Source organism: Vipera ursinii, assembly GCF_947247035.1.
Source record: "Vipera ursinii genome assembly, chromosome: 3".
NCBI classification, from domain to species: domain Eukaryota; kingdom Metazoa; phylum Chordata; class Lepidosauria; order Squamata; family Viperidae; genus Vipera; species Vipera ursinii.
Genome location: NC_139516.1, coordinates 37,287,305 through 37,314,409, shown reverse-complemented (window position 1 = coordinate 37,314,409; position 27,105 = coordinate 37,287,305). Strand labels below are relative to the sequence as shown.

Below are 27,105 nucleotides of genomic sequence, written 5' to 3'. Positions count from 1 at the left end.
TGTTTTACTGGGGCAATTTCATTTCACATAGAAAGCTGACATTTCCACTCATTAAACTAAATGGGTATGCCAGTGGTAAATGTCCCAAAAGATTAATAAAATGCTTTCTCATAATTTAAAGCCACACGGTGCATGGTAACATTAATAGTATTAAACTACCTTGAACAAAATCCTAGTCCAGGGGTCAGCAACCTGAAACAGTGAAAGAGGCACTCGGAACCGGTTCCCTCACAAAAGGAAAAACTCAGAGCTGCAAAAAATGTGTGCGCATGCGCATACATGCGCACATGCGCAGAACAGGGTTTGACTGAAGAGTGGAGCCAAGGCGAGATATGCACCTACCCTGCATATTTGAATTGATTGGTTGAACTTTTTTAGTCCCACTTTTTTTTTTTGGACTGCACATGGCAGAGGACTGGGAGCCGCAGGAGATGGCGGAAAGAGCCGCATGCGGCTCCAGAGCTGCGGGTTGCAGACCTGTGTCCTAGTCTTTTAAATACACTAAAAATTGAAGGGTTTTTTTTTCCAACTACAAAGGTAAACCTTGTACGTTAGGCAAGGCAGGTTGTATGACGTTTGTGAGTTCCGGCACCTTTTTTATTATTTTACAAAAAAAGCACTGGTCAGATGTCTTACCAATCTCTTATCTGTTTCAAAAGCAAGGGAAGCTGAAGTTATATCTCCATGACAGTCATAGACCCAGAATATATGAATGACAAATGACATGCCTTTCTACTAAAAACCAAGTACCATTCTTGAACAGCAACACAATTTATATTTTTACAGTGGCGGACTTAAGATAACACTATACGACACTGCAGTTACTTGAACCTTAGCATTTATTTTTTGTTCATCTCAATATGTTGTTTCTTCAAAACTTTTACCTGATGTTGCCTGATGGAAACAAATATTGAAAGTAGCACAACAGCTCTCTGATCCCATTTCCTCAGCATGACATGTAGTTCACATCAGATAAGACAGGTGAGATTATATATTAATTTTACGAAGAACATGCAGCATACAAGGCTAAATACCCTTAAAAAAGTCTTTTTGTTCAGAATGATGCTGTTTATTGGAAATAAGCAGGAGAAACATCACCAAGGCAAGTCAACAGGACTAGAACCAATAGAAGATAAGAAATTCTTCTAAATATTCCAATTTGGTGGTGGATTTCTTGGTCCTTTGGGTTTGGAAAATCGGTTTGCAAAGCCTGTGACACAAAATTTAAAAACTGTTAAGCATTACTATCGTATTTTATCTCAATAAAATAAATCTTCAGTGAGTCTGAAGCAAAAACTTACTGGGTACGAATATCACCGAGAGAAGCTATGTGAGAGACAGGGCAGCTATTCCAAACAAATACTTTGACAACTGTAGTAATTATTTTTCACCATAAAGCAATCAAGTAATTTTTAAAATCGAAGCTAAGCAATAAATATATAACATGTTCTAGTACAGATACTAAATAAATTTAAAATGTTTAAATGTAGCAATAATATTTGCATATGGTGGTATAGGTTGGTGCTACCAATTTATTAAATTATTAATAAATTATTAAATTGTTTTATATCTGTCTAATTATTATCTATCATCATCATCTCTGTCTACTAAAGTTGCTGAGAGTTGAGTAATTTATTCTTTCAGTTAGAAGCTGAGAACAGGTAGTCTTTGACTTACGACCAAATGGAGCCCAAAATTTCTGTTGTTAAGTGAGACACTTGTTAAGTGATTTTAGCCCCATTTTACTACTTTTCTTGCTACAGTTGTTAAATGAATCATTGTAGTTGATAAGTTAGTAACTCAGTTGTTAAGAGAATCTGGTTTTCCCATTGACTTTGCTTGTCAGTAGATCACAAAAGGTAATCATATGACCCTGGGACACAGCAGTGGTCATCCATATGAGCCAGTTGCCAAGCATCTGAATTTGATCACATGTCTATGGGGATGCTGCAAACGTTATCCCTGTGAAAAATGGTCATAAATCACTTTTTTCAGGGCTGTTGTAACTGAACAGTAACTAAATGAGCTGTTGTAAGTCAAGGACTACCTGTACATGATATTATTACCTATTTTTTCTCACAACAACAATGCTGTAAGGTAGACGATGTGGTTAAAGTGATTGGCTCAAAATTATCCATTGGCTTTCTATGGCTAAAGATGACTAGAAATTAGATCTTGGGCAAGTATCACAAAATTTTGCACTATTTTCAAAAAGGATTTTTTTTTCCTTCCTCCTGCCAACATGTCAATGCCATTTTCCCCTAGTTCTGAACATGTATTTTCCCATTTCAATTTAATCCTAGGTGTTTTCAGTCACTTTAAATTATTTGAGAAGGCTATCTAGCCATAAAGTAAAACTGTTGGCACTAATTAAGATAAGAATTAGAAAATATACCTTATTTACCATATTAAATTATACCATATTAAATATTTACCATATTTAATAAATGTAAAAAGAATTCTGGCAATGATTTGCAATGTTTGCATATATGCGTATGATCCTATATATAGTAGAATGAGAAATTTTGGTGATCACGTTACAAACTATCACCTGGAAAGTTGTAGTAATAGTTTTCGAGAATGCAAGAAAACATTAGGATCGGTAGTATTCTAATTTTGGACTTCAGTATTATTCTAGTAGTAAATTGAACATTGAAGCATATTTATTTTTAAAAATGCATACCAAAATTAAGAATAGAGTTGTGATGATTTGACTGATTATGCTCCGGAGCTCTTACTAGTGAAGGTGGGCTCCAAATACCTAAAAATTAAAAAAATATCTTTAGTAAGTCATAGTTAGTCTGATAAAGATAGATTTCTTGCATTGCAATGTGATTCCTGATGTAAGGGAAGTCTTGCTTAAATTGCAATAGGAAAGATAAAAGAATATCCATTAATCTTACCACTCATTACGAATGCAATATTGTAAGCCATTGATATCTAATACTGGTGCTAGTGCTCTTTAGATGTTTTTCTATCAATTAACAATTGTTTATTTCATAATGACATGCTGGTGTAATTATGTAAAAGTTTACATGATAGAAGAAAGTGGACTTAGTCATGTGGCTTTTACCATAAGCAGGGAACATAAGTTCTGGATGGCTTTTTTAAAGATCCATTAAAAAAGTTTCCCCATGTTATTAGATGAACCTCTAATAAATACTACTGAATTGGTTGTTATTGAATTTGAAAATTGTGAGACCTTGCCAGTAAACCTGCAATACGAAGCAGCTATATGAAGTTTTCCCAAATCTAGCTCCATGTAGACGGGAAAACATGCTGAAGAACATTTCAGCTGCCACAGTTGGAATAGTATATGAGGATTTTGTTAACCTATTATTGGTATAATAGTAACAGCAATAATAATAATAATAATAATAATAATAATAATAATAATAATAATAATAATAATAATAATAATAATAATAATATAAAAAGTTGGAAGGGACCTTGGAGGTCATCTAGTCCAACCCCCTGCTATATACCATTTCAGACAAATGGCTGTCCAGTTTCTTCTTAAAAACTTCCAGTATTGGAGCATTCAAAGCTTCTGGAGGCAGGTTGTTCCACTGATTAATTGTTCCAACTGTCAGAAAGTTTCTCCTTAGTTCTAGGTTGCTTCTCTCTTTGATTAGTTTCCATCTGTTGCTTCTTGTCCTGCCTTCAGGCACTTTGGAGAATAGCTTAACTCCCTCTTCTTTGTGGCAGCCCCTGTGATATTGGAATACTGCTATCATGTCACCCCTCATCCTTCTCTTCATTAAACTAGACATAACCAATTCCAGCAGCCTTTCCTTATATGTTTTAGCCTCCAGTCCCCTAATCATCTTTCTTCCTCTTCTCTGTACTCTTTCTAGAGTCTCAACATCTTTTTTACATCGTGGTGATCAAAACTGGATGCAGTATTCCAGGTGTGGCCTTACCAAAGCATTGTAAAGCAGTATTAATACTTCACGTGATCTTGATTCTATCCCTCTGTTAATGCAGCCTAGCACTGTGTTGGCTTTTTTGGCAGCTGCAGCACACTGCTGCCTCATATTGAGGTGATTGTCCTCTAGGACTCCGAGATCCCTCTCACAGTTACTACTATTGAGCAAGGTACCTCCTATACTATACCTGTACATTTGGTTTTTCTTGCCTAAATGTATGTATGGCTTGTTTTTGCATCCTTTTCAAGTATCTACTTACATGGCCATACTCGGCCCAAAATTTATTAGCAACCAAAGATAGTAGAACAACTGAGGGAACACCTGCTGCCGGCATCAAGTTCCCTTCGTCCTGTGCGCTCCCACAGGGAGGGCCTTCTCAGGGTGACGCCGGCAAAGGATTGCCGGCGGGCAACACCCAGGGGGAGGGCCTTCTCTGTGGGCGCGCCTGCCCTCTGGAACCAGTTATCCGTAGAGCTTAGGACTGCCCCTGATTTTCATTCGTTCCGCCGGGACCTGAAGACCTGGCTCTTTGAGGTTTCCGGCCAGGACTGAGGATTTTTTTATTTTTTTAACTTATTGTAATTGGGTTTTTAATCAGAGATATACGGGTTTTAGATTTTAATCAAGGAAAATTTAATCTAGTTTAATTGCTATTAATTTTTGTATTGTAATGTTGTTTTAATTGCCTTGTGAACCGCCCTGGGTCGTACGGGAGAAGGGCGGTATATAAGTTTAATAAATATAATATAATATAATATAATATAATATAATATAATATAATATAATATAATATAATATAATATAATATAATATAATATAATAAACTATGGAATCCAGGAAGTATTTGTCAGTTAAACAATGTTAAGGCCAAATTGCTTTATACTTCTTCTTTCCAGAGGATCTAACGGCTGACAGGAGGGCATTTGATTGGTTTGCAAGTACATCTTGTGAACTCTCAACTGCTATTTGATGTTTTATCTTAAGCAATTGCCTACCGATCCCAGAAGCTTCTGACAGACTTCTGCTCTTTAGCAGTCTAGTGACTTTGGTATTATTCCTCTTTCGTTTAATTTCATTAATCCTCTTGTTCCCAGGCCAAGCTTTCCAAGATAATCATCTTTCTCTTTGTCAGACTTCAATGTACTGTTTTGATTCTTGCCTAAGTTTCATTGCAGCACCAAACAATCAGCAACATCTCCAAAAAGAGTAACAATATTAATCCATGGCAGCAAGAGCGTAATGATCACCTTAGAAATTAATTGTGGGTTAGTCAGGGGAAATGTAGGCAGAAGCCTGCATCATCAAATCTGTAGAGCAAAGCTTCAGAATCAGCACTCTTAAATGTATAGTTTAATGTGCCAAAGGTCCTTTCTCAAATAGGTCTAAGGAATCTGTCAGTTAGAATGTATATGTGTTTATCATAATGGCCCCAATTCATACTGTAAATGTTGTAAGTTTTTAACTGCTGGATGGGAAATTTACACTATGTTTTCAAGTTAAATTTCATTGGATAATTGTTGGCTATTTTCCTTTGGGATCTTTTGTCTCTCACTGAAAGACATTGGGATTTGATAGTTGGTTTTTATTTATCCAGTAAACTATTCGCTATCCTCTATACTTATTAGGATATATGTGTATTGCTAATTGTTGCTTTCTTCAACATACTTACTGTTTTTCACATTTCGTAAAATTTTCAAACTCTGTAAAGAAATTTTTTTAAGAAAAAAGTATTAAGAAAGCAGTAATTATGAAAGATCATTAACACATTAACACTGTTAGAATTCTAACAGTGTAAATATGGAAAGAGAAGTGGCAATATGAATGCTGGCCATGATTATGAGAAAGGACACAAAGACACTTCTGGGTAGACCCATCACTTGGGCCAATACAGAGAAGCAGATAACATAGCCTGTTCCTTCCTCCCTTTATGATTGTAGCAAGTTTGCTTTACGAATATGAGTTATTTTTCTAGGGCCAAGAACTTGATAAAGCCATTGTTGTGTGATCACAAAACAATATTCCAACAGCTAGGGCCTACTGGTACAAATTTAAGCTTCAAGTGAGGAAAGGATCTCAGTTTCATGTACCTGAATACGAAATATACTTTTCTTTCTTCCTTAGAGCACATCTGGTGCCATGAATGATCAAAATTCCAAGTTTCTTGGGAATGAGGGTAACCATCAAATCACATTTTGAAAAAAATAAGGAATGAAATGGACTCTTTAAAAAGTATTGTTTTGGAAGACAGGAATTGAGTTGGGTTGGGCTCTTAATGCTGTAATTAGATTAGCCCAAGTTAATTGCTAAAATATGCTCTGATTTGTTGTTGTTACTATTGTCCTATTGTCCAACATTTTTACTTCCTATTTGGAGATTATTTTTAATGACAAAAATCAGGTTAGATAGTTAATATACAAACTAATGAATGAATGATTAAAAACACCATATGTTGTTCACCAAAGGAATTACTGCAATGATTACTATTTTTTAAGAAAAGAAAATGCTTCAAATATGTGGGAAGACATGAACTGAACTAGAAGATGCATCATCAGCCTTGGCTGATCTCATAAAACAAAATCTATTAGAAAATACCTATAAGATAGCCTAAAAAAACATCCCTGAGAAAGGCAATAGCCTTTCCTTATTATTACTAAGAAAATTATATGGATGTGTGTTGAGCTCAGAACTTCTCTATTACAATTGCAGTTCTGAAAGAATAAAATGTCAATATTAGCTATAGCAATACAGACAATGCAACTAAATATTGTGTTTTTTCTATTCCTAGTTGCAGAAATCACTTGACTTAATTGGTTTAAATATCTATTAGCAATTCACCACTGTATTCTAACATCAGCCAAAGTAACCTCTCCTCTGCTTTATCCTTGGTGTGTGCTTGCATTGCAAGGTGAATATCATTCTAGTGAATTGCTTTGGGAGATGTTTGTTGACTGAAATAAAACAGCAATTACTGTATGGGAAAGCTGTGGATTGGTATGGTATTTATCACACATAAAGATTTGGATTTGCTTGCTGGAAATATCCAAACTGCAGACACAAAGTGTTTAAATCATAAGGATTGCATACCACGAATGGCATAAGTTACTTACTTACTTAATTAATTAATTCAGTTTAGATAGCTGCCTATTTCATGTGATTCTGGATAGCTCACAAGTTAAATCAGCAAAGACAAACTTGTATAAATAAAACAAAATAATTAACCAAAACTATAAAAGGGAAGGAAAGTGCCAGCCTTCAGTTCACAGACAATATAGCCACCTTGCAGGCTGGCATGGGATCCTCAGGCCTTATAGCACAACCATGTCTTCAGGGATTTCTGAATTTCAGTAATATTGGGGCTAATTTAACCTCAGGAATCATGATGTTCTAGGGGGGGTGATACATGGCAGAAAAGGCTCTTCTGGGTCCTATCAGAGGGAACTCGTTTGAGACAGGACTCGTAACAAGATCTGGTGGGATGAATAAATGTATCAGTACAATAGTAGTCCCTCAAATAACTCAGCCCATTCCATGTAGGGCTTTATAAATCATAATCAGCACTTTGAATTGAACCTGGAAGACAACCAGCAATTAATGCAGCTTGCAGAGCAGATGGTTAGTGTGTGCTGATTTTGGATTTTGCCCAGGCCACCATATTCTGAACCAGCAGCTGTTTCTGGATGCTCTTCAAGGGCATCCCTATAAAGAGTGTGTTATAGTAATCCATGTAGGAGGTGACCAGAGAGTAGACTCTTCTGGATAAGATAATTCTAATATGCTGTACACGAGGTTGCCCCATTTAAAAGAGATAAGCAAGAAACAAAATACATTGGTTTCTTTATTTTGGACACTGATGCATGCATACCAAAAAAAGAAGAAATATAAAAGAAGATGAAGCAATTGGAAGGTATTTATTATTAATGATATAAAAATAAATACAACAACTCACCTCCCAGGGAAGGATTGTTTTCTCTAAGACACCACATGCAACGGCATGAAGATATTAATGGGGACTGTCAATCACCACAACTGATATTGCAGTTATTAACCTATACAGTAAATACTTTCGGGACTTACTTTGTAATCATATCCAATCCAATAAACATGATCACAAAAGAAATCCTAGTTGGGCTAAAAAACATCTTTGTAATCATATCCAATCCAATAAACATGATCACAAAAGAAATCCTGGTTGGGCTAAAAAGATTATGCATTTCCAGTAAGAAAACCCACTTGTTTGTTCTGTTTCTCTAACCGATGTTGCATTGTGTAAAAACATCTGGTCTTCTACACAACTGAAATTTCTATGATTTACATATGTATAAAGAGTGGGAGGGGAAAAAAACTGCTTTTCTCTTTCTAAATGAATGGTGCATGTCACCAGCCCTACTTCCCTTACCTTGCTCCTTCTGAAGTTGCCTGCCTCCTTTGTCGTCTCCTTTACCGATTTAATCTGAAGGTCTCCAAGGTTCACTACATTGTTTGTAACAGATGGACAAGCTATAAAAAGGAACAGTATCAAGAAAAGACACACTGGAAAAACTCTGTGTATATTTTTAAAAAAGTCTGTGTGAACAAACATTATTACACCAATTTTACTGACAAAAAATCCCGTAGGACCGAAACTTACAGGAATACAGCCAATTTTGTTGGTGAAAAAGAAAAAATGTAAATCTATCTCTCAGCATAGGCATTAATAGATGTATTAAAAAAAAGTAGGTTAGAATAAAAAGCACCCTAAGAGACAAATGTAAAACTATCTACCAAATTGTAATCTAATACGTACCATAGCAGCAGTTTTGCCACAAGTATAAAAAAATAGCTCTGAATTGTTCCTATATTGCTAGAATCACATTGAGATTTGAGTACACAATCATATATGTGGGTGGTATCAATAGAATGGAAAAACCAGTTTGTATATAAATCAGTTCCAATATTTAAAACTAACTTAGATTTTATATCTGAAGTCACACTCTCATGTTACCAGGCTTTGGACTCAGCATATATACTTTACACGGGAATGAAGTAAAGTGGAGGTCTTAAGCAAACAAGCGGCTACACTCCAACATATCTGAAGAACCCTAAAAACCTCTATTCAATTTAGTTCTTTATCTAATAATATCAGAGGAACACAGTACAAAAAATAGCTAGCAAGAACTGTAGCTGGGTATCATTTGCAGATGCTCAGTTGTCTGTACCATCTGTAGCTGTACATTCCTTCTACCAACTGACCTCTTTCTATCAAGTGGATCTTTTCAAAATTGCTTTAATTTCTCCTTTCTCCTTTTTAAATAAAGGCCCTACGTATCTAAAACTATTACAAGATGACAAAATCTGTGGGACTTACAGTCCTCATCTGCAAGAAGAAATGATTCAGGAGTTCTCTCTGGAAGTGGGGGAGTAGGGGGTGAAGAAGATCGGTTCCAGTGGAATTCTGTGATGGTACAAATTGTGGGGGGAAAGAATATATTTAAATTAGTTCACATTTAACAATCCTAAGGCTCTGCTGTGGTTCGTTTGTGGTTCTATCAACAGCATTAATCACAACTGTTCAACAAGATTCCAGTTATGCATTTAAAAGTCCTACACATGATCTGACTGGACTCACTCATTCTGCAAAGTCAAAGCATATTTTAATGCAATGAAACATTATTATTATTATTATTATTATTATTATTATTATTATTATTATTATTATTATTATTATTAATTTAATTTGTATACCGCCTTTCTCCCGAAGGACTCAGGGCGGTGAACAGGGCAATACATAATAAAAAACAGGATACAAAAATTAAAAAGTAAAACATACCCCAAGATATTGTTTTATACAATAAACTAACAATGTATGTACCTGATTAGCATATTGTATAGTAACCTGTAACAAAAACTTTCACAATATCGTTTATAATAAAGTAACACATTGGTAGAAAGGGTAGCCTGAGCAAAAACTGAGATGTACTAAGACCTAGTTTCAGTCATTATAATATAATGGTTGTGCAAATTAATTAATAAAAATATTAGGAGAAAACATACCTGATCTAGGCCTCTGTAACTTTCCACTCTGGAAATGAACAAAAAGACAAAATGCTTAATTTTACCCCATCTTGGTAGGGCTGTATTTAATTTTTATTGAGTATTTTGGTGTTTCACAATGCAGCACCTTACACATGAGCAGGCGGTAGGCAGATAAGGACAGAAATTTTCCAGGAGGTCAGGCTCACTGCAATTCAATCTGATAACGCTAAAAAGTGGTCCCCTCAAATTTCTTCCTGAATTCCAGTTCCAGAAGTCCAAGTCTCAGACCAATTGGGAAAGAGGAATATGAAAGAACAACCGCTGGAATAATTTCTGGAAATTGCTCGTCAAGTCTAGATTCCAGCTACCCCTTGCTTCACTCGATGGATCTCTAACCTGCTCTTTATCTCAACCCCTCCCTATACATGCCATATCTATAGCAGTCCAGTTTGTCAAAGGAGTAGCCTGTTTTCTTCAGAAGTCAGGAGTTTGGTAGCACAATGCTGCCGGCTAAGTTTAAACCTGTTACCTTATTGGGTCTCGGTCTCACTGAGTCAACAGAAAGTCTCAGCTGAGATGTGCTGCTCCATTCCGTAGATATTTTTGATTTGTTGTTTTCAAATGGTAGCTGGTGATCTGAAGCTGCTAACAAAGGTTTATCTGTAGATGATAAAAACTAGGAATAAAAACTCACAGATTTTTTAAAATAACTTTCTAGATAGCAGAAATCTCCATGCAATAGAAAATAGCTGTGTCTGGCCCCAAATGCCTCCGCTGCATTTACCCAACTGCTGGAGCTCATTCTCTTCTCCAGGTACAATAAAAGATTCAGGGGTTCTCTCAGGCAGCGGAGGAGGAATATCTTCATCATGCTGGGGAAAACCTGCAGTTAAAAAAACCCTGACAATTAGAGGGCTTCCTTTTTAGTAATTTCTGCGAGATCTGGCCAGCAGTAACCAAATGATCATTAGATGGCATTAAAAAAAACATAGAAAATTCAAAGTCCTTGCTTTCCTCTAGTGGTTTTCTGAAATTTTGTAGAACAGATCTGATAATCCTATCTTATAAAAGCAATTGATTTCAATATTGATTTAATAAAACCAAATACCAAGTTCTAATCTCGTGTGCTGGTCCTCCATGCTTAACCTTGACGAGAGAGTCATGTATTGTAGCTGTTCATGTTGTAACATGAGTTTATAGAAGTTCGGTTATTAAAAATATGGCAGTATGCTGTTCTAAATCAGTGTTCTCTTCTGACCTTGTATTCTTTCAGATTAGACATGCCAGAAACTAAACACAGGGCTTTCTGCACACAAACTCTCCTTGCGCTACAGGTCCTCCCTTGCTTCCATTTTGTACTGCTTTTCATTGCTGCTATTTCTGAGGCACACTCAGTTAATATGATTATCATCTGATTTCATCCAATAGGTAATTCTATAAATCTATATTTAGGAAGTAGTATCTGCAAGCTACTAGCTAGCACTCTATATATGCTTTTACTTTGAACAGCAATCTTCATTGTCTCTAAAATGCCAAACGCTTATTGGAGTCTATTCAACATTTTCAAACATCTGAATTTCTAATATGAAAATGTTAATTATACAGTACTGTCAAAATAAAAAAGCAGTTAACCTGTACATTTTAATATACATTTGTGACCCCTAGATGGCACTAGAGCTAATCGTTTGAAAGAGAAAAATTTGCAAACTTTTATTGCCCTGCATATGCATACTTCTTAAATATTAATCAAGGGAGAAATTGAATATGATTTTTCCATTTTCATTACTGATTATCATTAACCAATTCTCCTGGAATAATTTATCTCAACTCACTAAGTTCTGGGTATTAAAACATTCAGATGGAAGAGCTACCTACACAGTGTTCCAAATAGACATCTGCTGAAAAATTATTCCATTTTTTTCCACCTCAGAATTTTTTCACACACAAGGATTATAGGATCATTTCTTGGTTCAGTATGTATATCATCTGCTTTTTGCCATATGGAGCAAATTCGATGAAGGATTTCAATTCTTTGCTTCACTGTTTTATTTCTGCAGAACACTGGGAAAATCTCTCTCTCTCTCTCTCTCTCTCTCTCTCTCTCTCTCTCTCTCTCTCTCTCTCTCTCTCTCTCTCTCTCTCTCTCTCTCTCATCTCTCTAACTCAGTTTCCTGTTGTCATTCACTCAAAGGAAAAAATAGTAAAGACTTCAGCCAGTTTTGCCTGGTCTGCAGCCAATTGTCAACAGAAATTTTTCTGTGTTGGCTTCTGTAACTTAGGCCATGAGAAAGTATGTGTCGTGCTTGTTATTGTCTTTTTTTAAAAAAGAAAAAAAGAATAGTTGCTCTTTTTTATTTATTCCTTTACCTCATTCCTTTAATTATTCTCTAATTTGTGAATTGATTATGCAATAACCGCTATTCAAATAAAATAGGTTTATTTATTGATATTAATCAGAACTTTGCCTGTGCGAATTGGGAGTGGGGAAAGAGATCAAATTGACAGAACATGTGCTCTTACATTGCAGATTTTAGTCTGATATATTCCAGGTTCTACTAGCAAATGTGCCAGACCACCCAGATGAATTTTATATTTATTGCGGGGTTTTTGTTGTTATTGTTAATAGAACCTAAAATTGACAATAAGCAGTTGCACAATACTATATTTTGGCATCCAGAATTGATCATACCATAGTGAGACTGGACTAATGTATGTACCTGGGTTCCATCATATGTAATATCTTTTATGGTTATATTTTATGTATGTATGAATTTTGGTCTAAAGCAAAAATAAAATATGTATATCTGTGTGATTTTTACTCATTATGCTCAGCCACGTTACAAATTGTCAATATATACATTGAAGAAAAACACTCAAAGACAGTGTAAATTTTCCATAAAGAAAAACTATTAGTTTTCCACTTAGATTCCTAATATTTATACTTATCAAAATTAGTTATCAACATATCTCAGTTGGTAACTTCCTTGTCCTATTTCTTAAGTGCTTTGGATATAATTGGTCATGTATCATAATGGACCACTTCTGTGGGCTAGGAAGGGGTGATTACATGGTTATGTTCCTTCTTCCGAGGGTAGTTCCAGTCAGTAGTGAAAGGGTAAGAAAGATCATGTCCTAAAGTGATTCTCTGTGGAATACCAAAAGGCTCTACTCTTTCACCCTCCTCTTCAACATCTACATGAAGCCTCTGGAAGAAGAGGACATCCTCTGGCACAGGGTCAGGTATCATCTGCTTGCCACTCGACTAGGGAAGAATACATTCAGGTAATCTACTCTGTCAGTCATAAGTCTGGTAGGCTATATAAGCAAGATCTATAACACTATCAAAGAGAGAGACCATTGCTCAGTAGACCAACACATTCCTTAGATGCAAAAGGGAGTTTCATGACCAGTTGTGGCTCAAAAAGCTACTGCTCACAAAATTGGAGAGCTTGTGGCTGGGCTGACCTATGCTAAGATGTAATTTGGGAACTTGGACACTAAGATGTCATAATTTACAGTCCAGATATTGCTGAAGTAAAACAGATGACACATTGCGGTACCATCATTCACAGACAATATATTGATGGACATCTCAATCCAGAGTCAAACAGAGGTGCTATCTCTGGAAACTGTGAGGTTCTGGAAGCTGTGAAGTTCTGGTGAGAAACAGACTCCTACTTGAAGAAGATTTTTGCATAACTCCCTTATTATCTGCTACCTTTGAAAATAATCTGGAAGCCATAGTTGGTCTCTAATGCAATGGTCTAGTTAAGGATGCCTCCCAACTTGTCCAAATAGCACTACAACTACAAGAGTTTCACCAGTTGTCAATTGCAACTGGGTGTAATTCAAGATATAAATTGTCAACTTTAAAACCTACATGGATAACTGTGGAACCATTTTCTCCCAGCATTTTTGCCCAGCCAATAAGACCCAGTAGGGAGGGCTATCTGCATCCTCTGAAATCTCTGAGGAACCATGAGGATGGGTCTTTTCTATATCTGTTCCTTCTTTGGAACAGTGCTTCACCTGAAGTTCAGGTAAGTACCAAACCTGTTACCATTCAGGAAAACTGCCAAAACACAGCTGTTCTAAAAAGTCTTTGGAGATTGATGCTATGATGAGTTCCTTTCCTGTAGCAAACAATTATTGCTACTAAGACTTTTTGTCCTTAGTATATTAATGATAAAGAAAAATAATTGCCATTGGTTTGGGGATTTTGTTACTTTTATTCTTCTGTAATTTTCTGTTATTCCTTTAATTTATAAGATGCTCATAGCTTCTTGGAATTGAGCAGCATATAGAATTGCAGAAATGAAATAATGCTGCAACATTGCATAAACTTACTGTGGCAGACTGCATCCAAAGGATGGGTATCCTGGGCTGGAGGGTTGAACAATGAATAGCTGGGCTCTGAGCTCTCCAAAGACTGGTCTGTAGAGGCTACAGCAGAAGATGAAGAAACTGTTCTAAGGGCAGACTCAGGATGTGCTGGGGAGGATGGTTCTTCTGATGAGAAAGAAGAAAAATAAGGGTCTTCTGATGACCATATACAGTGCTTGAGCTTGAGCTTGTAGTGTGGGTCATTGTTTTTCAGCTTGTTTGAAAGGCTTGAATCAAGTTGAAAGCCTCCACACTGGCCAGATCCTGAATCCATTTTTGCCAATGGCTGCAGTATTTTCTGTGAAACTGAGTGAAAAGGAGTAGATTTGGCCTGGGTAGTGTGCACTTTGGTATCTAAGCCCATTCCAGTTTTATCATCTATTTTCACAGTGAGAAGCGGATCGGTCAAAAAACAACTGAAGTCCAAACTGTGATGTTTGTGGAGTGGCTGTTTTGCCAGCCAAGAGTCCCATCCTGTGTTTCTGCTGGCAGTAGGGTTCAATGCTCCAACAGAAAGTGCTGGCCTGACCAAAGAAGCACCATCTCTCTTTCTGTCAAGGATGTTTAAGCTTTGTGTAGCACAAGCAGTACACCGAGCTTTCTCCTGATGCTCTTGTTCAGAACTGCAAGAAAAATTATGTAATTCTTAGAGCAAGATTTTCCAAAATGGGCAAGCTGCAAGAAATGTTTTAGGTTACATATTCTGAACTTCTGTTAATATTGCTGTCACTCCAGTATATTTCCAGCAATATATTTCTAGCACTACAATACTCAATTCTGCCTAATTTAAGGCTACTAAATGCCAACATTTAGTTTTTAATATGACAAAAGGAAATTAAATGCATGGTGAGCAATCATTTTAACTATACAGTATTTAGTTTTCATTAAATATAAGTTTGAATTGCATTCAAATAACATTAACTTTTTGTCCGGGATTTGCCTTGATTACATTTCTCTTTTTTCCTCCTGGATTCCTTACAATAAGATCTCTGATATGTCTTTCCCCCAAGTGACGCCTTCCTGTAAGAAAATTCAGAACAAAACCCAACTAATTTAGAATCTTGCCTATCTCATTGCTTAAACAAATCCATTCAGCAAGTCCTAGGGTATTTCCATCTTTTTTTTCTTCAGAATTAGTTGATGTGTCTGGTTTCATGATTCCAGTGGATACCAAGTGTATTTCGAGGACCCAGATTGTTGGGGGTAATAAGCTGACTTTGTAATAATGCCGCTTGGGATGTGTGTGAAAGCCCTAACAAGCAGGCATATACATAAAATGAAGGCTACTGCTAAGCTTGTAGGCTGCCCTGAGTCTTCGGAGAAGGGTGGGATATAAATGGAATTAAAATAAATAAATAAATAAAATTTACTGCAGGCTGATCTGTACCTGAATTGCAATGAAATTGGACTTCCCACTCAAAGCACTAATTCTGAAAAGATTATGTGTGGTCCATTCTCTAATTGGTAGGAACTTCTTCATACTGACTCTGACTACTTTCTCTTCCCCTTGTCCTAGAGGTTAAGCCACAAGAATGTGGTTTTCAACATATTGCTAATCTGCTTTTGAGGAACTGAGGACTGAAAACAGTGCCAGTCTGGAAATGTCCAAATAGACCTATATTCTCAAGATTTAATCTAGTAATCACAGCCAATAGCTACTGATAAACATGCTGTTTTTCCATTTCTCTAAGGAAACATTACATAGTGGTGGATGATTGGGCCAGTTTATTTACTCTGTAGTTAAAAAATAGTTATGAGTGCAAACATAGTAGTGCAAACATAAATGACTATGTTTATGTTCTGTTTTAGTGAAAGAGAACTGAAGAGAACTATGAGAGAATTCAGCTCCACAACTGAAACTCATGAGATTTATAGTATAGAAGTTCCGATTGAATTCAGTGGAGCTGACTTCAGGTAAATCTTTTTAGTACTACATTCTCCAAAGTCCTTAATTTTATCCAGATTTTGTGCAATACAGTATTAAAGAATAATATCTATTTTTACCTGTTTCGTAGTTTTATACAAGACTTTTCCCTATGTGGATTCTGAGGTATATTGGCTACAGGATGGTTTATTCCAGTCTGCAAAAGGTACAAAAGTTCAGGTTAGGACTCAAGACTCACTTCTTAGTCACAGCCCTTGCTACACTTGCATACAATCCAATGGATTTGGATTATTATAGGCTACATGACTCTCCAACAAATTTAATTACTGTAACTCATTGTCTAAAGCTCATATAGCTAATTAAAAACTGTTACTCACCACTATAATAACAATATAATACTTTATGGAGAAAACCAGGAAACAAACTAAAAGGGAAACTCGATCAATTAGGAAAACCATACTACCAAAATGGAACAATGGCAGGACGGAAATCCAAGAGAGAAGGGGACAGATGTCAGTCAATCTACATCCAAGCTGAAGTAAATAGATTTTAAGTAATGAGAGGATTTTTTTCATCTTGGGTGAAAATTCCACCTGCTCATCTATTTCCTATTTTAGCGTAATGCTTGACTGCTACTTCTTTGGTCTTAAATAAAAATTTGGTGCTTTCTTAAACTCATTTTGGAATGGCAATGTTCTAAGAATCAAGTTTCATTTTATCTTAGACTGCTTGTTATCACAGTTTAGACCAGCGTTTCCCGACCTTAGGAACTTGAAGATGCGTGGACTTCAACTCCCAGAATTCCCCAGCCAGCTATAGCTGGCTGGGGAATTCTGGGAGTTGAAGTCCACGCATCTTCAAGTTCCTAAGGTCGGGAAACGCTGGTTTAGACCAAAGTAGCTGCAAAAAGGAGTAGGAAAAATACAGACCTGAGTGCATGTGATATTGAGCTTGAAATACAGATAAGGGCTTTGCAGCATTGTTCTGGAAAGACAGTCACATTAGCTTTCTTTCTTTGCAATTAGAGCCAGCAGGGAGGCTTACCTCTATAATAACAGGATCTGAATGACTGGAGAATGCTTCAATCTGCCTTTTAAAGAGTTCAATCACTGCATCATAGACCAACTTATATTGCCCCTGAAAAATAGCAGCCATGAATCATGTGGAAATATGTCACAACTGCCTATTCATTTCTCTACTTCACAAATCTAGGCTGTCTAACATAGAAGGGGTTAGGTACATTTATGAGTTCCAGCATCTGATCTTAGGGGCATTGATTATACTTCCCAAACTGAAGTTGGGGAATCCCTTTAACAAGTACTTATGATTGGGTGTTATGCTTGGATTTGGCAAGATAAAAGAGGAAATTGCAGTTCCTGTTCTGCTTCATTTCCTGGCCAGTGGCTTATTTACAAATGAAACACCAACAGAGAATGAGGATGAGGACATAGGTTCAAGCAATGGTGGCATATCATTCCGAGAAATGATTTGCATTTGAAGGGCTATATACTGTTCAAGCAACTAGTCTGGCAAATGTCTTCATGGCACATTTTCAAAGAGCATTTAAATGACTTGTACTTTTCTCTCCCTTTTTCTGAAAGCATTAGCACCTGCTTCTTTGATGTAGCCCCAAGAGGCCACTAGTATTAAAAAAAAAAACATTTCTGGCACACATAAGATTTTCTTACAGCACAGCAACATCTTTACAGGACAAATAAGCTTCTTCAGTTCTTTGAGTGCTTTTAATAGAAGCATGATGTAAAATACTGTGTTTACTTGAAAATAAGACCCAACCAGAAAATAAGCCCTAGTATGATTTTTCAAGGTGCTTGTAGCATAAGCCCTACCCCCAAAATAAACCCCAGCATTATGGTTGCCCTGGGGGGAGGGGTGTGTGGCCAGTTCAATGTTGCTCATGTTGGGGGGGGGCTGGGAAGCCCAAGTGGGGCTGGGGGAGGATCCAGGGGTCTCTGGTGGAGGGGATCAGGACCTGGACAGACGCCAGGGCCTGATCCACCAGAGCAGCCTCGCTGACCCTCTCAGGCTGCGTGGGGCAGCTCCAGTCAAGGCTCGGGTGGGACAGGGAGTCCCAGCTGCCTCTTGAGGACAGGGGCTTGGCCTGCTAAATCTCACTTCTCTAAATAGGACAGAACTTCAGGACACAATGTAAACCAGTCTGAAGAGAAGCCCTCCCATAAGACAATCACCAAACCGGGCAGAGCCCTTCAATAAGCCAAAAACCAATAGGCAGTGCTCCCTTCTTCTTTCAGAGTGGAGCATGTTCTGCTGCTGAGAAAGTAAACGAACAACACTTTTGCAGTGCAGCAAACCTGCAGTGTCAAGATGCCATTCATGGCAATTGAAACTCACCCAGCGGCTGCCTCAAAGCCATGTCTGTAGACCCTCTGCAAGAAAACACTCCCGGAGAAGAACAAGCAATGAGAAAGAAAGCCTGCCCCGTGCAAGTGGTAGTTGAAGAAAGGGGGTGGGGTTAGGATTGCATACTGGGAAGGCAGGGGGAGAACTGAATCACTGAGGCTTTGAGAGAGAAATGAAAAGAAGTGTGGGGAGCTCGGGCCATGCTGAAGAAAAAGGGGAGCGATCCCTGAATTAGACTCACTAATATTCTAGTCAAGGGTCAGTGTAAAATCTGAAACCACATTCACTGGTCACCTCAGACTAAATGGCTTTGGTGTGTAACAGTATCTTCTACCTCACTTGTACCATGCAAAACTCCGTAGTTCCTGTGCCTCCCCCACAATGCCTCTGCGTCCACCTGCTGCTTAGAAGGCAAAAAAATAAGACATCCCCCCCAAAATAAACCCTAAAGGGTCTTTATGAGCACAAATTAATATAAGACCCAGACTTAATTTCAGGGAAATACAGTATTTTACAACACAAAATTAATAAAAACATTACTTATGCTTGGCATTTTATAAAGAAACCAAATTGAGCATACCTGAGTTTGCACCACCAAAGGTCTCTGTGTGCGCATTTCCTGAATCATATTAAAAATGCTGAAGTTCATTGGTAGAATCTTGAGAGAAAAAACAGAGAAGGTATTGCTCATGTGAAAAGCCCAGCTATGCAATCTGTTTACTGAATGCTCATTAAAGAACTTGCACTGCAGGTTATGTTAAGGCTCCCTAATAAGTCATCATTCCTGTCACAACTATATATCAATTTGCTGGGGAAAAAATCAATTTCTTCTAGAATAGCAGCCATACAGCAAATAGCATGAAAATGAAAATTATAATTTTAGGTAGTTCCTACTATGAATAGACAATATAGAAGCACTCACACTATCTCTTAGCAAGGTCCAGGTATAATCAATGGCACATATAACTCCTGTTCGTCCGCAGCCCGCACTGAAAGACATGACAAATTGCTAAATGAATGATGATAATATTTTATTCTCACTGTAGGCTGATCAACTAATATTCAGACTTCTCTGAAATCCTTTAGTGTATTTTCAGATTTGAGTGAAAGTACCCAAATATCTCTACTAAAATTTAGTTGTTATATTTTATCACCAGCATCAACAAAACCTTTCTAGGTAAGAGAAGGTTTCAAGCCAGACCCCTTACAATGAATGAATTTTATTTGTTTATTTTTATGTAATCCAGCTTGAGTGTTTTAAAGGCAAAGGATCACATAAATCTGCCAAACATCCATGGCTATAGCAAAGATGGCATTTCATCGTAGGCCAATAAAGACACTACTTTGCATCTGAATTTGATATTCAAGTTAATTATTTTTTTATTGGACCCTAGTAATCACCTTCCAGCAACAATAGTGTCTGATGCTTCAGAGGGGGAAAAAAGCACGGAAATCACATTTCAAACATGAAGTTGCACATAATAAACTCCTATGGAGTTTAAATTGGTACAACATTTAAATTGGGTCCCTATTACTTCCACTGAGTACTTTTAATCAATTTGCAGGAAGTTCAGGGCTTAATTTAAAAGACATATCAGCATTAAAAAATAAATAAACTAAACCTGAACTGTCTCTAATGGTCAATAGATTATTTCTTCCTTCTCCTACCATGTGTGTATGTATATTCATATTCAAAAAGAATTATAGAACAATTCCGCTCTCTTGAACTTAAAATGGTTTCTATTTTCAAGCAATTTTACCTGCAGTGTACACAGATAGGTACATCATTGTGTGCTTGGTAACAATGCATTTCATTTATAAATTCAAAAATAGAGTTGATTGAGGATGGAACATCATGGTCTGGCCAATTTTTATAATGAAAATGATAGATGCTTCTGATTTCCTAGAAAAGACACCCAAAACAAGGAATTTGTAGGAATTAATTTAACACAGGTGTTTCTCAATTAATATATCCTAAACCTTGAGGCAGGATACAAACTGAACTTACAGTGTAAAAGAAATAATAATGTGCATTTATACAAGATTGCTTAAATTCTTCTTATGCACCAGGAAAAAAAATCCATCACCTTTTTTCAGGTAAGTACATGGTTTCTGCTGGGATGTTATTGGTTTTTCTTATCCGGAAAGCACACCCTCTGAAGGGAATGCTGTACAGGAACCACAAAATATCCACAGAAATATATCAGAGAAAATGTGTGTTATACATTCTCAGGTTCCCTGCAACCCAGCATACAAGTTCCTATTTCCTGAAGCATCCCACACTTACACTGTCATTCACTTTTACTTTCAACTTGCGAATCACATAGTCCTTTCTTTTTTCTTCCGCCTCCTGAAGAGAAGCAAAATCAAGAAGAAATTTAAATGACATTTATTTCCACCAAGCAGAATTCAGAGTACGAATTCCAATAGAAAACACCATACTTACACAGATAATGACGAAAGGGCCTAACTGCAATGGGGATTCATCCATATCAACCCAGTAACGTTCACATTTTTTCTGTTGGGAAGATATACAGGAGAGTCTACCCATCTGTTCTCCAATATTCACTCAAGCCCACAATTGATTTTGTTTAGGAAAAGCAAATCTGTCTGAAGTTGCTATTTAGAGGTGATGGGAAAAGACATCGGGAACGCCTATTGCAGAATAAGGTTGTATCTAAACTATGGTCTTGGCAGATTTTATTGTACTTTCTCTTTTATTCTCTCAAAAGAAAACATGTGCACTGTTCTGAACAGACATGAGGAAAGGTTTAAGATGGATCATGTAATGTGATCATAAAAGACTCAGAGTTAGCATTATATACATATAATTACAGGAAGAAAGTTTCAGTTATGGAAATGCAGTACATACACTCTGCAGTTATTATAGGGACTGACTATAAGAAATGCCACATGGAATGAAGTCTTGGTGAAGAGCAAGCTCAGAAATATAGACATTACTGAACTAAATGTAATATGTTACCTTTTGACACAATACTTACCTTTCCCATTTCAAATTCCATGCAAGCCATGACAATGATCTGGAGAGATTAAAAAGAAGTATGTGAATGCTATTGGGAAATAGGCACATATGCAATCATGCTGTTGTTTAAAAAGTTCCAAAGAAGATAATTTTAAGATGCAGCTGAAAACAGCATACTAGTTGATATATTGCAAAAGAAGCAAATGTTATTTCCAATGCTGTAGTTCAAAAGCTGCCATTGTACTCAACTATCCTTTGAAGAAAACTGCAAGAAGATTCAGATGTAGGCAGAGATACATAAATAAAGAAAAAGAGTCCTTAACTTTTCATGTATTTGGAAAAGACAAGACATGAAACTAAAAAGATCAACACATTTCCTTAATTTTCCTAAGTCACTTGAATTAGTTTTATTAACATTTTATTATCAATTTTAAAATTTGGAGATTTTGAAGTATTTAGAACTGATGTATATTAACTCCACAATTTTACTGCAAAAACTTTTAGGTTGTTGACTTCAGCTTCCTTTCATTGCTGATAATCATCCATCATGTATTGTCAGCCTATGTTGCAGCCCAGAAGAATAAATGCAGAATGTAAAAATTCCAAGAAAAGCTAATATAAAAAGAATCACTCCACTGCTGCATCTGTGCATGGATGCAATTAAGAAATGAAATATCCATGGTAGCCAAGCTAGAATACAAATAATTGGAACACAGGCAACCAATATTACTAGGCAGCATTTCTACCAGATTGGTGGCTGGAGCTTTTCTCAGGTTCGTATATGAAATGATTTTGCAATCAGATATTAGACTCTAGTATTAAATTGGTTTAACGCCTTCAGTGGATATCATTCTTTCATTAAAAGGAGGTCAAGCTGAATTAGGCCAATAGTGACAACCACAGAATGGTAAACCGCATCATCCCTTGCTTTCTGAATGCAAATGCAAAACCTCACCTTAGAAGGAGGTTTTCTTAAAAACAACTATATGAGGTGTGATACAGATAATCTGACAACAAAACTGGATACATATCCAGATAAAATATGATATTTTAAAATCTAGGAAAAAAATAATAGATAGCTTTGATCTACTTCTTACCAAGATTTTATATTCCCAAATCATCCTCCAAAAATCTACAACGGTTGTGGAAAGTGGACCCTGGGTAGCAATGTAGGTTCTTGGCTCATATACACCCTAAAAAGGAAATAAATGTAACATTGGCTTAGATAAATGCATTAAAAAGCTTTCAAATCTAATCCATTTTAGAATTTAGAATTTTACAGTATTATTATATTCTGAAATGAGCTGCCACACTAACGTTTGAAGAACATTTAAAATAGGAAATTGTGTTGAATCAAAAAGTAATCTGTGAAAGTATTTTTCTAAGTGGTACTACTTTAATAACACTCATCACTATCATGGCAATGACTTCAGTTCTGTTACAATTTTCATCATCCTCAGGGTTGTGATAGAGGCTCTAGTCCAACATATCAACAAGACATTATATCAGATTAGGAAAAGCTGTGCTATAAAGCAGAATCCAGAATAATCCAGACAATCTAAAATTTAGAAAATTTTAGGATTTGGGAGCAGAAATTGTATTATCCCCAAACTTTCTACTTCAGATTATACTTCCACATCTTCTCTGTTCGAGCCACAGCAGCAATTACAACATGATTACAGTTACCAAGGAAAGCAAATTATTTAACAAGCTAATTCTTATATTACTAAGAATTTTTTTAATCAAGCAAAAGAATGAGGTCAGTGGGGTTTACTGATACCACTTTTATAACAACCATTCAGAGTTTATTTATTTATTTTGCTAAGAATCCAAAAAATACAAACAGTATGTTTTGGAAATATGGCTGGTAAGGGAGGAAACTAGCAATTTATTTAATTCTCCTTTTGCATGAAGCATGAGAGGAGGGGATTGCAGTAACTTGAGATAATCATTGATTGAATGGCGTTTTTTTTTTGTATTCTAATCTTGGTTATCTAAGAACCAAGCATATTAACGTTTTGAAATCAGAAAAGCTAGTGTGGCTACAGGATGGCTTCAGATTGACAGTAGATACACTATTGTGTGGAATGTCTGCTGGACCTTAAGGAGAACATCTCTACTCAGCCATGATGTTCATGATCGCAGCATAATAAAGGTAATAGGATTGTCACAGTGATAAAATACATGAATTCATACAGCCTAGAAGAAAAAATAAAAATGCAATCACAAAACAACGATATATTAAAATATTGTGCTAATGGGAACAGAATCTCAAATGCTTGTTATTTGTACCTTAATAAAATTTGCATTGATGTAATCAGAGTCTTTATTTGATGTGATAAAAGAGAGCTTCACTCTGGTATGGTCATCTGAAAGAGGAAAAAAGACAAAAGAAAAAACTGTTTGCTGCCTTATGTAACAAAGAATCTATTAAATAGAAGAATGAAGTTACCTTTATCCAGCACAAAATCCAATTGTACAAGCATTTCAAATATTTTCATTGCAGATATATAATTAGCTCATTTAGAAAACTGAAAGAAACTCCCAATCATATTATCTGGCTGTGCCACAATTCAAGAAGCAATATAGCCAGTAATAGTATACACTGAAAGAACCTACAGTATCACTGGCCAAACATTTCAATTTCTTCTTTTTTGTTAGCAAAATTTTACACTTTTGGCTTCTTTAATGTATCTATTACTTCCCCAATAAAATTAAATGTGAAAATAAATGTATCCATTTTATCCTGGTTCCAAATAAGTTCATGCAAATTGAAGATTTTTCTATTCTTGCATGGGATGGAAGATCAATCTTGGATCCTACAACTATGGCCTATAGAACCATGGTCCATATTTTTAATTAAAAGGGAAATAGCAGTGACAAAATGATGTCATTGGAGAGAGACCATGGCTGTATTATTTGGTACGTGTTCAAAACTTGAGGAGGGATTGTTGATAAGAAAGTAAGTAAGTGCATAAAAATAGTTCCTAAATATTGAAAAGTCACACAGCTAAAAATATAAGTTTGATTTTAAATGTTAATCACATAGATTGGAGTGGCTAATGGGGGAAAAAAGAGGTGGGGACCATGGGTCAGTACTCTGCATTACTGGTACAATAGCAGTATATATTCTCTGTTTCCTTAAAGTTCAGAGCAGGCTATGTGGAAGTTGTGTGAGGAAGTAGGAGGAGTTTGTGATTACAAATTTTAAAAGTGGATTCATGATCTATGACTCATGAGAACAGTGTCTTGGAGTGCTGGGTGGAAGACATTGTTCTGGGAAATATGAAAAATCATTCAGCAGTGGTATGGATATCATGGTGTGAATGTGGTCCATAACTGTGCTTATATTGCAACTGATATGTATGCAGGGGATGTCCAAGTTAAGAGATTACACATAGATTGACTTGGAACCAGAAATATGTTTAGCTCATGGAATGAACACTTTCTCTTTTGGCTTCCCGCAAGTAGAGATCTACCCAATTGGGTGCAATTCTCATTCCCTGTGCTTGCTTGTTTATTTTCTTTTATTAAATTTATACCCAGGCCTTCATTTAAATCATGGTGGCATACATAATATCCCCTGCCATTTTGCCTCACAGAGAGTTGTTGCCTAAATTAATCATTCAGTGAATTTCTATGGCTAAAGGTGCACTAAAATCTGAGTAGCCCAGCTCCAAGTCCTATACCACAACTACTACTACATGATGAAATATTCTTTAGATAATTTTAGCAAACTGGGGGAGGAGATGATAGGAAAAAATCCTTCTGTGGATTGCTTTAATTTATGAACTAATCTATTTACATTATATTATAGGTTACCAAGGAATAATGGTATCCACAGGAGGGACTTCAAACAGCCAAGATGGCTGATATACTACCCACAAATACAAAAGGGGTGAAATTTGCACTGCAATGCCTTGTCTATCACCTTGCCCTTTATGACTATCATCGTCCTTGCATAATTTCATTCTCCAAATGACAATGATCTCATTGTCAATAAAGACAGCATAGCAATTGTGTTAATTTGTAGCTTACATGGTAAGATGTCTTTATATCGATTTTTGCTGCTATTTTCAGGTCTTTCAGACACATTTGTCGGGTATATTTTCTCTGCTCTATAGGTCGCCGATTGCCGCTTCAGTTTCTGTGGTTAAATCATAAAGTGTAATTATACAAAGGCTGACAACAATAATACACATCTGCATTTCTCATTACTTCCTGACTGGCCTCTCTTGAGATAACCACAGTAAGAACTAAACAGCCCTCGTGGCTTTGCTGGGGGGGCTCTTTGTCAGAATGGAAATTTTACGTGCTGATCAAGTATCCTACTTGATAGGCAAATGCATTTTTGATGTGGCTTCCTAGACAAATATGCATTTGCTGCATAGGTATGATGTGGTGGAAAACATTTAGTTCAGGTACACTGGAAAATATGAAAATCTTTCCTCTACACAATTGTGACTAAATGCCACTCATCACTGCGTTTTTCTGCATGCTGTAATATATAGTAAAGGCCATAGTGGCTGAGAATTCTGGAAATTGCCACCAACACATGGAAAGTGCCAAGTTGCCAGAGCTGGACTAGACCATACTATCTAGAAGGCAACCTGGATTTTGCAAAACAAATGGCTCAACCATGAGACTCTTCCAACTAATTCCACATATAATTTCAAGTATTCTTTGGATTTTGTTTTTTTAAAGGAGGAACAAAGTCATAATCCTGACATTATTAAAAATGTGGCATATAGTCTTTTTATAACATCAACATTTCTCTTTACAGAATGAAAAATATTTGTACGAACCTTCATTCACAGAAGAAGCTACAATGCTTCCACAATCAACTGTGTTTTAGTAATAATTATACATTCACTCGTTTCTGTATCTTTTTGTTACATATTGTTTTATAACAATTAGTTTGTTCCCTTTCATATCCCTTGCTCCTAGCTTTCTGAATTTCCATCACTGACAATTTTTTCTCAGAATATTATTAAAACAATCTGTGGATTTGGCTCTTTCCCATTAATTAAAACAAGAACAACAGTTCCTGAATATACATAGCCCCCAAAGGCAATCAAACCAATTGAAGTCATACCAATAAAATTTGGTGGCAAACTATTAATAAATGGAGGTATGCATTCATACAGATTTCAACCACAAACAAACAGCAAAGTGTAAGAAAAACTTAAGATGCCTTAAAACACACACATCAAATGTTTGTCCCAAGAAATCCTGGTTTTGTCTGTATATATAATAAATATATCATGTCCTCACTTAGTTAGAGACACAGAGAAAATACACCATGTGGCTCCTGAAAGATTGTCTTCCCCGCACAAGAATCCCTAGAAAGTCATATAGTCGTACAGATCCTTATATAGTTTTCATTACTGATTTTTTTCTTTTTTTCATTTTACTGTTATTTTATTATGATTGTTTCTTTTACATTTTAATGGATTGGGAAGTGCTCAGAACATAGGTTATTACTATTATTTATTAAATTTATTAGCTGCTCATCTCATTTCAAAGCAAGAAAG

The 27,105-nt window shown here is 36.2% G+C and overlaps 1 protein-coding gene across 1 annotated transcript in view; it reads right to left on the bottom strand.

The window, feature by feature from the left end:
- Positions 1–253: 253 nt before the first annotated feature.
- PTPN22 (protein tyrosine phosphatase non-receptor type 22) overlaps positions 254–27,105 on the bottom strand; it is a 38,040-nt gene continuing 11,188 nt past the window's right edge. The window contains exons 3-22 of the mRNA XM_083359004.1: positions 25,610–25,718; positions 23,864–23,940; positions 22,669–22,764; positions 21,591–21,629; positions 21,035–21,106; positions 20,876–20,938; positions 20,349–20,491; positions 19,511–19,577; positions 19,169–19,246; positions 17,254–17,346; positions 16,329–16,405; positions 14,289–14,947; positions 10,726–10,824; positions 10,471–10,601; positions 9,960–9,987; positions 9,274–9,360; positions 8,326–8,426; positions 5,599–5,629; positions 2,684–2,761; positions 254–1,210 (exon numbers count right to left, since the gene is read on the bottom strand). Coding sequence (XP_083215130.1) covers positions 1,146–1,210; positions 2,684–2,761; positions 5,599–5,629; positions 8,326–8,426; positions 9,274–9,360; positions 9,960–9,987; positions 10,471–10,601; positions 10,726–10,824; positions 14,289–14,947; positions 16,329–16,405; positions 17,254–17,346; positions 19,169–19,246; positions 19,511–19,577; positions 20,349–20,491; positions 20,876–20,938; positions 21,035–21,106; positions 21,591–21,629; positions 22,669–22,764; positions 23,864–23,940; positions 25,610–25,718 — 2,193 coding nt within the window. The 3' untranslated portion in view covers positions 254–1,145. The remainder of the gene's footprint in view (positions 1,211–2,683; positions 2,762–5,598; positions 5,630–8,325; positions 8,427–9,273; positions 9,361–9,959; positions 9,988–10,470; positions 10,602–10,725; positions 10,825–14,288; positions 14,948–16,328; positions 16,406–17,253; positions 17,347–19,168; positions 19,247–19,510; positions 19,578–20,348; positions 20,492–20,875; positions 20,939–21,034; positions 21,107–21,590; positions 21,630–22,668; positions 22,765–23,863; positions 23,941–25,609; positions 25,719–27,105) is intronic.